Source organism: Bactrocera tryoni, unplaced genomic scaffold, assembly GCF_016617805.1.
Source record: "Bactrocera tryoni isolate S06 unplaced genomic scaffold, CSIRO_BtryS06_freeze2 scaffold_11, whole genome shotgun sequence".
In the NCBI taxonomy this organism is placed as follows: Eukaryota; Metazoa; Arthropoda; class Insecta; order Diptera; family Tephritidae; genus Bactrocera; species Bactrocera tryoni.
The window spans coordinates 12,461,095-12,474,347 of NW_024395824.1; the positions used below are offsets into that span (position 1 = coordinate 12,461,095).

The window sequence follows — 13,253 nt, forward strand, 5'->3', positions numbered from 1 at the left end:
TCGGTATATTAATTTTTTTTAATATTTGTTGTAAATAAACTACAACTATATATATATATTTTCGTGATCTGGAGAACGTCACCTTTCCATTGATACCCATTTTATCCCCGAAATCCGGGGATGCTATTCTAAATTTTACCCCTCGATTTCTTTAGAGCTGCATACCAGCACAAGAAAATTTACTACTGCAGGAAATTTTTTTAACCATTTCTTAAGCGTTTTTTTATATGAAGTTCTTACATTTCTTGAGAGCTGGATACTAAGCTTTATTTAAAGCTAGTTAAGTTTAAGTTTGAATTGCAATCAGTGACTATCCTACACTTCAATCCTTGCAGATATACCCGAAGTCTCCGAAGTGCATAAATAATCGCAAGTGTTTCCAGCTCAAAGCTGTGGTATGTTTTGAAAAATAAAAGACTGGGTGAAATTTTTCGTCGCTCTTTTTTTGTAAGTATAATATGTTACACCAAATCCCCGAGAGCTGGCATCGCAATGCAGCTATGTGTCATCCCTTGGGTAGTAAATCGCTAAGATAGGAAACCCAATTAATTTATTTTTAAGTTTCTCAAAACACTGTAACTCGTCTTCTCCAAATGTAAATTTAACGTTTTTTTAAGTTTGTATAGATGCTGAGCTTCTCGTGAAAAATCCTTAATGAATCTTTTAAAGTATGAGCATAAGCCCAAAAAACTATGTACAGCTTTTGTGTTGCTGGGTATAGGAAAGTTTACTATAGCTTCTATATTCTTTTCATCCGGTCGAATCCCTTTACTCGAAATGTTACATTCTAAATAGCGTATGTCTGACTCCATAAAATGGCAATAGTCTCAATTATAATTTGTTTAGAATTAACTTATCAAAAACTTCCTGAAAAATGTCCAAATGCTCTTCTTCATTACTTGTATCGCCTAAAAAATAGCAATTTTTTCTGATCGAATCAGAACATCGAAAACATTGCTAACAAAACGCTGGAAAGTTGAAGGGGCATTTTTCAGACCGAAAGGAATTTTCAAAAACTCCTACTGCTCCATTGGTGTTACAAAAGAAGTGTATTTAACCGATTCTTCAACCAGAGATGGATTACCGCCTAGGCCCGTGAGGCCCGGGCCTAGGGCGGCACTATTTGGGGGGCGGCAAATTTTTCAGAATGTCAAAATTTTAAATCTGATATAATGTAACGACAATTCATTAATTCGTAATAAAAAGTCACGTCTGATATTTTTTTTTGCAAACAAATATTCACTTTCAAAAAATGTGCCATTTGAATGACCACCTCTAAAGAATGCAATATTTCAACAAACTGATACAAAAACCACGCGCTGCGAAATAACGGAACTTATTGAACAGTACTTATGACTAGACCAGTGTTGTCCAACGTGACTGTGTGCACGTTATGCTTGTGTTGGTTATTCTAGCGTCAACTGATCGCAAAATTCTGCTTTGCTTGCCTACGAAGTTGAATACAGTAGCACAATCGTGCTTTCACAGGCACTTGTCGCGACATGTTGGTGTGAGGTGTCTGGCACTGTCCGTGCGCTATTGTGCGCATAGGCCGTGGACAACGCTGAACTAGACAGATTAAGTAAAAAAAAAAAACAGTTCAAAAAAAGTTCCGTTTTTCGCAAATAAATACGTATTTCGCGAGTCGCACAGAAAACAAGAGCGCTGCGCGCAGTATGTATTGACAGAGGTTTGACTTTGCTTTGTTTTACGCATAATACAAAGCATAAATTATTTCAGTTTTATGAAAGCCGTTCAAGTGTAAAAGTCTCATAATATTCAATTATTACTTTGAGTTACCCATTTTTTTAACTAAGTTGTCGAGGTTCTCTGAATTTTTTTATGGGCAATGAGTGATTATCGAAAAAGATTGAGCGGTGCGGAATATCGTAAAAGGAAATCAGAAAAATCATCAAAACAAGAAACTTTACTGAATCAAATTCCAAAAATATCTAATTTTATAACGAGATCAGAAAAACTTGTAAGTGAAGATCAGCAAGCATCAGGTTCATCGGACGTAAGTATTTTGATACACTTGCAAGTGTTTTTTTTTTTTTAATATAACTCTAAAAAAAGATTAAAAATAAATTTTCATAAATTGAACTTTTAGAGAAAGTAAGTATTTGAAATATTGAGAATTGATTTTTTTTTAATCTTTTTGTCTAATCAGGGAAAATTTTAATTTCAAATATGAATGAATTAATGTCTAAAAGATTTTTTGGTTTTTAGCCGGGATTAGATGACACTTCAGCACAAGATACCAAACAAATACAATCGAATTCTGCTTTATAGCAAGATACAAATACAAACAAAACGTCGTCAACATTTCTTTCATTAGAAAATGCGGAAGAAAGTCAATCAACAAATGATATGTTTCAATTGAGTGGTGATCCTTTTCTATGGAATATAAATGATGAAACACGAGATTTTATAACTATAAACGGTTTACCACAAAATAATGTAACGGATTTTAAAAATTCACGAAATTTTTATAATGATAAAACGAGATTTTGTTCTAAAAGCTTATTCCAACGTAATTTAAAGAACGGAGAAATTCAACATCGTGAGTGGTTAATTTATTCAGAAAGTAAAGGATCAGTATTTTGTGCTCTATGTTTACTATTTGGTAAGAGTGGTGAAGTAAACGCTTTTACTGGTCAAGGCTTTAGAGATTGGAAAAACTCAAAAGCGCGCATTGAAGCTCATGAAAATTCTGACTTTCACAAAACTAACATTAGTCACTTCAAAGCTCGAGCTGTCATTCAAGGCCGTGTTGATCACGTTTAATGGTGCAGCTCGCTGAAGAAATTTTATACTGGAAAAAAGTTTTTCATCGATTAATTGTGATAATTAAATCTCTCGCAATAAGAGGGCTGTCATTTAGAGGACATTCAGAACGAATTGGAGATCCCCATAATGGAAATTTTTTAGGTTCAGTCGAGCTTCTTGCCAAATTTGATCCGTTTTTATCAGAACATTTAAAATTATATGCGCACCCTGGCCGTGGAAATACTTCGTATTTATCTAAGACAATCTACGAAGAAATTATATTATTAATTCAAAATAAAGTATTGCAACATATTTCTAAAGAAGTGCAATCCGCTAAGTATTTTGGTGTAATTGTGGATTCCACGCCTGATATTGTCTCATGTTGACCAACTCACGATAATTATTAGATATGTACGTAACAATGGTAAAATTGTCGAAAGATTTCTGAATTCATTCCAAATACTGGCCATAAGGCTAAAGATATTGAAGATTCTTTGTTAAAATCTCTTGAGGATAATGGTTTAAATATAATGAATTGTCGTGGTCAATCTTACGATAATGCAAGCAACATGTCAGGTTTATATTCAGGAGTGCAAGCACGAATCAAAACAACTAATCCATTAGCTGAATATGTTCCTTGTGCTGGTCACTCTTTAAATTTAGTGGGAACTTGTGCAGCTGAATCTGTTACCAAAGCAGTTGACTTTTTTTCTACTTTGCAAGAATTATATAATTTTTTTACCGTTTCGACACATCGTTGGGAAATTTTAAGACAGCATACAAGTTTAAGACTTAAAAGCCTTTCTTAAACTCGTTGGTCGGCTCGACATGATGCATGCTACACATTAGAAAAAGAGTGGACTGGAATAATTGTTGCACTAAACTTTATTGGTGAAAACAAAGATGAAAAACCTACTACGCGAGCTGAAGCTAAGGGACTGCAGCAAAAATTACAACATCTAGAAATAGCAATTCTAGTAAATGTTTGGAATGCAATTTTGAATCGCTTTAATGCTGCGAGTAAGAAGCTTCAGAATTCTCAAGCTGATTTATCATCTGTGATAAGAATATATAGTTCTTTGGCATTATTTCTCCAAGATATGAGAGAAAAACAATTTTCTGATTATGAAAAAAAAGCCAAAGCACTATCGGGAGTTCAGAATTATTACCACTATGACACCCGTCGTAAAAAAACCCGAAAACTTCAGGCTGAGGAGTCACGGGAAAATGAAAGAACAGCTTTATCTGGAGAAGAAAATTTTCGAACCAACGTTTACTATCTAATTTTAGATACTTCAAGTGTACAATTGACAGGACGTAAAAGTGCTTATCATAATCTTTACGAAAAATTTAATTTTTTTTGACAATTTGTATGAAATAGATACCAATGAATTAAAAATTCGCGCAGATGAATTAGTTACTAAGTATTCTGATGATTTGGAAGATACTTTCGCGAATGAATGTATTCATTTGCACTGTCAACTCAAAGATTCTCTAATGAACACAAAAGATATTCGTTCCGCGCAAGGAATATACAATTTTTTGCATTCTCAAAATCTTCAAGATGTTTATCCAAATGTAGACATTGCTCTACGTATTTTTTTGAGTATTCCGGCTACGAACTGTTCAGGAGAAAGATCTTTTTCTTCCTTGAAAAGAGTCAAAACGTATTTACGCGCAAGTATGGGCCAAGAGAGACTCAATGCTTTAGCACTACTGTCAATTGAAGCCCAACTAGTTCAAGAAATTGATTACAACGACATAATTGATTATTTTGCTCAGACGAAAGCCAGAAAGAAGATATTTAAAAATTAAGTTATATTATATATTTAAGAAAACTGACTGTACAGACTACTGACTGACAACATAAATTAATATTTATTTGTGTTGTAACAACACACAATTAACAATTATACTTTTATGAAATAAATATTGTATCTTAATAATATGAATGGACTCAAAGAAATAAATTTTCATCCTCTAAAAAGGGCGGCTAATCAGACAGGGCCTAGGGCGGCAAAATACTTAATCCGCCACTGTCTTCAACCATGTCTACGTGATAGAACACACTCTTTAGATCCAATAACGAAAAAATACATTTATTTGCTAGTCTATCTAGCAGATCATCAATAAGAGGCGAAGGATAATCATCTTTCAATGTTATCTTATTCAAACTACAAATCCACACATAGCCTTATATCACCTGTCTTTTTCCTTACTAAAACAATGGGGCAAGAATTCTCTGACTAACTCGGTCTAATTATCTTGTTTTGCATTAAGTCATCATAAACAACCCTAACTTGTTGTTTTTCAGTCTTCTCGGAGGACAATTAAAGGTTTTTCTGTACTCAACAACAGTTTCATCTCACATCTAATTTTTGGAGTATCGGGGCGCTTACAACACATATAATAATCTTGAAATATTTGTACAAATTTTTGTTTTGCACATACACTTAATTTATCATTTTATATAAATATTAGGATTTTTTGCTTCAATTTTCATTAATCTATTATACTCTTCATCAAATGTATTATTTCAGACTTCGAAATTCGAATCTTTCAGTTTACATTCTAATTTTAAATTAGATTTACCTAAAAAGTCTCTTCCTAAAATGATTGAATAAGTCATTGTTTCATTTGTTACAACTAAAATTGTTGCTTCAATTCTTTTATTTTTGAATAAAATAAAACTGTTTACATTTTTGACAATGGATAATGGACCTTCGTTTATACCACTATATTTTAAGAATACATTGTTTCTTCTGTTTATTTCTGTATCTGGTACGAACTGTTCACAAAACTAATGGGGCTTCCCGTGTCAATTAACGATTCTAATAAAGTTTTATAACTAAATTTAGAATTAATAAATAAATAATTTAGAAACCTTACAAATTCATCGCCTTCCATCAATTCGGTAACATGTTGTACAGGGCGGCTCTTCCTTTGAGGACAATTTGCTGCAAAATGGCCAATTTCTGTGCATACATGGCAAACACCAAGCTCTCGTATGGGTTTTCGGCATACATTTGCTAAATGTCGAAAAGATTCTAACAATTCATATTTGTTATGAAATCGTTGCATTTTAGCTTGCGAACGTAAAGGGTTATCCGGAATACCCTCAATTAGATATTCAACCAGTTCATCTTCTCCAATTAGACTTTTTTTTGCCAGAATCAACTTTTCGTGGAAATATTTTCGAAAGGATTCGGTAGCCAACCACTGCCTGGTTTCAAACTTTTCCTTTAGCATAAAATTGCTTGTTTTTTCTGCAAAGAGAGATCTCATTTCTATTAAAAACTTGTCAATAGGCATTGCAATCAAATCACCTCGAGAATGTGTAAGTATGACTTTAGAAATTGTTTTTTAATTTATTTGCAATTAGTGCTATTATGTTGTTATCATCAAGTTTGTAAACACTCTGGTTTTTTTAGTTGTGCTTGCCATAGTTTAACATCTTAACCACTACCAGAAAAGTCAGAAATAAGTTCTTTTACATGTGCGAACTTTTGCTCATTGGAAATGTTTCTTGTTTGATCATCACTATTTCTCAACTGTTCTTTTTCTCTCTTTAAAAGTTCATTTCCCATCTTCTTTAGTTCACATTCACGCTTCAACAATTCTAGTTCGATTTTTAAAAGACGCCACTCGTTTGCATCTCTCCTTGCGTCGATTTGTGGTACAATACCGTTGTTAAATTCACCACATTCGTTGGTAAAGTTTGTTTTGCTCGTTCCTTCGTTGATTTCGTCAGGAATGGTGGCTTTTGTAAATATAGCATCAGCGTCAACGTCTGCGCCAGCGTCAACCTTCGAATTTCGAAAATTTCCATGAAGCTCATCAGGAATTTGTGGTAGGCGAACAATTAGTTCGGCTTTATTACCTGCTGTTTTATGCCCGATCAAACGCAACCATGATTTTAGTTGCTCGAAGGTGTACAAACTAAACTTCTGATATTTTAAACTATTTTATTATATTGGACGCTTTTTAAATGATTACGCACTCGCCTTACTTTGTCCACAATATGGCCGCATATATTGCTGCCACCCCCTTTTATTTATAATTAGATACATACATATTAAATTTACAGATAAATAATGTTCCCAGAATATATAATTTACATATTTATAAAGCTGCCACACTATATTCACATTAGCTTAATTTAAGGGCGGAACGGGCTCAATCGAAATAAGAGTGAGAGTCCTCGGACATCTAGGTGGATGTATAGGGCGCATCGTGCGTTGTGTAATCTTGGGGTGGTCGTATGTGGTGTGATATCATTATGGTGTTCCCAGTTGTTGGGTGTTCTATTAGAGTGTGCCATTTTATTTCGAAAATAATGGTATGAATAGGCGATGAAGTTATGAATTACGAGGGGTAAGGTTAGGCTCATTTAGTCATCCTTCCCCTTAGGTGAAAAGCTATATCTCAAGAGCTACTCCACAGATTTCAATGAAATTTCGACCATAAATGTTAGGATAATACCACCTTTCGAACTTTACTTTCCATATAACACAATTTTAAATTACATATTGAGCTTATACATTATACATTATATACATATAAAAATGTTATTCCCAAGTTTATAATTAAAATTAAAATGTTTTTAAATTAACATTTTTCGGGCTTGCGTAGTTTATGTTGTACTATTTTGAACTAGAATTCGCACAGACCCACCATATTCAACATTTATTTCGAAATTTATAATTCTGGTTTTGAGATTCAATACGAAACTTTAATTTCCGATTTAGCAACTAGAAATTGCATACAATGTAAGAAGAAATCTCCTACTGTAAGCAGCTTACCTGCCCAATATTCAATTCCTGTGGAAACTGGTTCAGTACGGTACCATAACTGTTTTTATCTTCGTCGATCACGGACACAATTAATGCGATTAGCTTATGCCAGAAGTCAACGTTATCCAATTTAGGGCCGTGGTCGTCAGAGTCACGTTTTGCTTCATTTGGATCCACCTTGAAACCAGTAATAAATTTGATAGTTGGCTACGATATCTACTTGTAATAAGGATAATTTAATTACCTGAAATTCCCTATTATAGAGTTCATAACAATTTTCGAACAGGAATTGATAGGTGGATCTAAGACAAGCCTTCACGCAATCCTTGACAACTGTACTCGCTCGTGGTGGACTAGAGAGTTCTTGAACCTGAAATGAACGGTTCGTACAAAAAAACAATCAGATAAAAAAATATAGTTACCTTCATACGAAAAAATGTGATACTGGTCAACAAATCCACGGTTGATTTGAGGTCCATTAGTTTTTCTTGACTGGACGCTGGGAAATTGTTGCGATACATAGATAGATCAATTCGTAGTGAATTGTGTAGTTGATCTAATAGTTTTACGAATTTTTCTTTCTGTAAGAGTCAAATATATGTACAATTTCATTACAGATCGATAAAAATCTATTAGAGAAGCACACGTCCATTATCCTATAATATTTGGCGAAAGCAGAGTATTCACTTTATAGAGTATTGTTTTTCTTGAATACATTAGGTTGGTTAGCCAGTATTTTTCTGTTTGTTATCTTGCACGAGAATCCCTCTATTGTCTATACTTACACCAAAGTTACTAGCGGCAAAACGATCACTTGCGGATACGGCTGACGATGCTGTTGTATGCGCATAATATGCGTTGATGTTTGCTAATAACGTACTCATTACAGCCGGAACTCCAGGGCATAAATATTTGGTAGACAGGCAGTGAAAGTGAGTCATTGCTTGGTATATATTTTCAATGCCATATCGCATAGCGAACTCGTCAACGATCTCCTCGGGAATTTCGTCAAAATAAAGCTTCCACGCATCATCTCCCTTCTGCTGTGGTAGTTTAACCTAAGTATTTGAAAAGATCAAGTTGGTTAAAATTAAAGGTTTAAAATAGTCCGGTTGGCATAAATTATGATCCTTTATATTTAATTTTTTTTTTATACACTGAACAGTTTATGCCCATTAAGTTTGTAATGAAGTTTTTAACACACAGTAGGAAACGTCGCAGACCCTATATATATACATATATGTATAATAGGTTGTCAAAAAAGTCTTGCGGTAATTTCGCTAGTTGGCGCTGTAAGCGCGTAGTTCTAGTTTTATTCGTCGCATCGGGTCATGCTATAACTTTTCGGAAGGCTCATTTCACACACTAACAAGTGTTTGATTGATTGTCGTTTCTTTTAAGTCGTTCGTGAGTTATAGCGTCGCAAACATGGAGCAAAATAAAGAGAAAATACGGCATATTTTACAGTACTACTACGATAAAGGCAAAAATGCATCTCAAGCCGCCAATAAAATTTGTGCAGTTTATGGACCCGATACAGTTTCCATTTCCACTGCACAACTATGGTTTCAACGTTTTCGTTCTGGTGTAGAGGTGGTCGAAGATGCGCCACGCTCCGGAAGGCCTGTCGTCGAAAATTGCGATAAAATCGCTGAATTGGTCGAAAGAGACCGGCATCGGAGCAGCTGTAGCATCGGTCAAGAGCTGGGCATGAGTCATCAAAAATTCATTTCAATTTCAATAAAAAAAAAATTCAATAAAAATACCGCAAGACTTTTTTGACAAACCATTATATGTAAACGATGACTATAATGAGCTGAGTTAGCCCGTCTGTCTGTTTGTATATACAAAACTTAATCCATCACTTTTTGTGATATCGATATGAAATTTTGCACATGTTCTTTTCTTCTTAAGAAGCTGATTACTTGTCGGAACTGCCGATATCAGACCACAATAGCATATAAAGATCATACAAACTGAACGATCGAAATCAATTGCTTGTATGAAAAACTTTTTTATTTCACTATATATCTTTTTGAAATTTATCATATATTGGTGGTTGACTTGACTAATTATAAAGAAAGGTTGTTGACTTGACTAACGATAAAAAAGCGTCATTGACCCCATAAAATATAAACAAAGTGATATGTAAACAATGTGAACAAAAAATGTAAACAAAGGGGTAATTGACTTCATAAAATATTAAAAAATGGGACATTCGGCTAAATCTAAACAAATGATGTACACAAAGGTTGTTGACTTGGCTAATTAGAAGCAAAGCTTGCAATCTATAATTGTAATTGTGTACTCACCATACCGCAATTTTCTTCGCATAAATAATGAAAAATATTTTCATGCAAACATGTGTATTGTACATGGTATGGAGCGACTTTTTCCTCTCCCTTGATTTCCACTGAAATATGTAAACGTATGGCTCCAGATACCGCTGATTTGTCCGTACGCTTCTCTAAATTATACCAAACATCCATTTCACCTGAAAGGGTGCGTACTTCGATGATTGTCTGACCCAAAAAGTCATCAGATTCTCGAGTTAACTTCTGACGCAATTTGGATTTCAGATCATTGTCTTCATCCCAAACACGAACTTTTATCCTATCTGATGAGTTGTGACACTCGCTAAAAATCGTTAATTGAGTGTGGTTTTGTTTTCGGTAGTTGACGATATTGCAATTAGTGACACAATTATTCACGTTTAGTGAGCCGATTATGAACATAGAAGAAGTAATTTTAATTAATATTTACATGTGTATAAAATATATATACATACACACAGACATATATATTGTGGTTTTATAAACCTGATACATATTTATTTTTCCACAAATATATGGTTAAAAATTTTAGCATTAATTATATGTAAATAATACAAATATCCTATTTATGACATTAACAATTATTTAATTAAGTGCCCTAGGGTTACACATACATACATATATAGGTAAGTATAGGCAAACTCTGTGAGCGCTAAAGAAACAAAAAACAAATCTTTAATAAAGTTAAGCAAAATTTTCACCAGATGTCGTGTCGGAAGCATGTGCGCTAAAATAGAGTAAGTTCTCATTTGAAAAATAGTAAGTTAATATGTGAATAATTTGTAAACTATTATATTGCATAAAAATAAAAGGATTATTTCAGAAATGGCTGCCAAACTACTTTAAGTAAGTGTATGGAGTAATTTCATTCAAAAAATTTAAATGTTAAAAAATATTAATATTCAGAAAGTCTGTAGCAAAAATTTTGATAGAACAAAAGAATCTGGGCATCCATCATGTAGTGCTCAAGAACGCGACAGTTTTTTTTCTAATAAATGGTGTTTTCAAAATGAATGCATAACTTCTCATAGGATTAAAAACTGGTGGTTATGTTAGTCACTTAGCTATCCTATTCTTTGCTGCTTTTTTAAATAAGTGTTAATTATTTTCTATTTTCTTGATCCAATTCAGTGGCATTTCGCCCTTAGCGTATGGAAATATATGGTTTACAAGTATATGTAAACTATTAGCATCAACATATTGAAAATTACGTCACGTCTTGCCATTTCCTCTATTTTTGGTATGAAACCACATTCTTCGAACGCACCTATGAGTGCTGCTCCCGCCACGATGTCATAATCGTGCTTGTCGACTTTAACGCTAGGGTGGCCAAGGAAGGTATCTTTGGCACAACTTCTTCTTCTTCTTAATTGGCGTAGACACCGCTTACGCGATTGTAGCCGAGTTAACAACAGCGCGCCAGTCGTTTCTTCTTTTCTACGTGGCGCCAATTGGATATTCCAAGCGTAGCCAGGTCCTTCTCCACCTGGTCCTTCCAACGGAGTGGAAGTCTTCCTCCTCCTCTGCTTCCCCCGGCGCATACGGTGTCGAATACATTCAGAGCTGGAGTGTTTTCGTCCATTTGAACAACATGACCTAGCCAGCGAAGCCGCTGTCTTTTAATTCGCTGAACTATGTCAATGTCGTCATATATCTCATACAGCTCATCGTTCCATTAAATGTGATATTCTCCACTGTCAACGCGCAAAGGACCGCAAATCTTTCGCAGAACTTTTCTCTCGAAAACTCGCAACGTCAACTTATCAGTTGTTGTCATCGTCCAAGCCTCTGCACCATATGACTTATAGAGTTTGGTTTTTGTTCGTCGAGAGAGAATTTAACTTCTCAATTGCCTACGTAGTCCGAGGAGTAGCAACTGTTGGCAAGAGTTATCCTGCGATGGATCTCCAGGCTGACATTCGCAAATATACGAATCTATCTACATACAACTTCAAAGTTATGACTGTTAACAGCGACGTGAGAGCCAAGACACAAACCATAAGCAATAAAACAAAAACGAAACTGATAAATGTCATTAAACGGAATTAAGAATGCATATGAACAAAAATTATTGGATAAATACATGTTCAGCAAATTTTTTACTCGCCGTGATTTCAAAATTCGATGACGTTTACTGAAACTATTAAGAAGATGTCAAAAAACACGGTGCATCGTTAACGTATATACAAACTAAAATATTTCAGAATTTTATTTAGGTGAGTTAAAAGTCATTCGAACTTTGTTCCACACAGTAGAAAGCCTCCAACATACGAATGTGTCTTAATATATGTACTTATGTATATGTAATAAAAAAGGTAGTTTTATTTATCGGATGTTCCTTATGCGACGACTGTTTGTTTGATGACAGGGATATTTTGTCTTGTCCTCGTTCACTGCCAGACCCATTTGCTTTGCTTCCTTGTCCAGTCTGGAGAAAGCAGAACTAACGGCGCGGGTGTTGAGGCCGATGATTTTAATATCATCGGTATACGTCAGCAGCTGTACACTCTTATAAAATATTGTACTTGCTCGATTAAGTTCTGCAGCTCGAATCATTTTCTCCAGCAGCAGGTTGAAGAAGTCGCACGAAAGGAAGTCGCCTTGTCTGAAACCTCGTTTGGTACAACAGTCGGTAAATTAAGCCTTCACGAGAAAACATCCCCAAATGGGTTGAAGCTGATCGACTTCGCCGGGGCCCGAAATATGGTTATCTGTAGTACTAGACTCCAGCATAAAAAATTTTTCAATCTACCAAGGAGGTGAGAAGGAGTAACCGATGCTCAGAGCATACTAAAATTATGGAGAGAAAACTTTTCTATCCAGCTCAAGGGCAGTGAAAACATAATGCAAGGAGAAGGCGAACCCGATTCCCCAATCGATGACGGTGAAACAGATCTTCCATTGCCCGACCATGAAGAAGTACGAATAGCAGTTACCCGTCTGAAGAACAACAAAGCGGCGGGGGTCGATGGATTGCCGGCCGAGCTATTCAAACACGGCGGCGAAGAACTGATAAGGAGCATGCATCAGCTTCTTCATAAAATATGGTCGGAAAAAAGCTTGCCCAACGATTGGAATTTAAGTGTGCTCTGCCTAATCCACAAAAAGGGAGACCACACATTCTGTGCCAACTGCCTAAACATCGCATATAAGGTTTTATCGAGCATATTGTGTGAAAGATTAAAGCCCACCGTCAAAAATCTAATTGGACCTTATCAGTGTGGCTTTAGACCTGGGAAATCAACGACCGACCAGATATTCACCACGCGCCATGTCTTGGAAAAGACCCGTGAAAAGAGGATCGACATACACCATCTCGTCGTCGATTTTAAAGCTGCTGTTGACAGCACAAAAAGGA

At 35.1% G+C, this 13,253-nt stretch overlaps 1 protein-coding gene across 7 annotated transcripts in view; it reads right to left on the reverse strand.

The window, feature by feature from the left end:
• The window catches only part of LOC120779452, a 112,186-nt gene that overhangs the window by 8,331 nt on the left and 90,602 nt on the right, over positions 1-13,253 (reverse strand). For 6 of the 7 annotated variants that reach the window (XM_040111708.1, XM_040111709.1, XM_040111707.1 and 3 more), the window contains 5 exons: positions 9,875-10,199; positions 8,348-8,620; positions 7,985-8,143; positions 7,807-7,932; positions 7,572-7,739 (listed from right to left, as the gene is read on the reverse strand). In XM_040111708.1, coding sequence (XP_039967642.1) covers positions 7,572-7,739; positions 7,807-7,932; positions 7,985-8,143; positions 8,348-8,620; positions 9,875-10,199 — 1,051 coding nt within the window. Of the gene's footprint in view, positions 1-7,239; positions 7,521-7,571; positions 7,740-7,806; positions 7,933-7,984; positions 8,144-8,347; positions 8,621-9,874; positions 10,200-13,253 lie in introns of those variants that run through there. The other variant, XM_040111713.1, reaches the window with a different exon arrangement.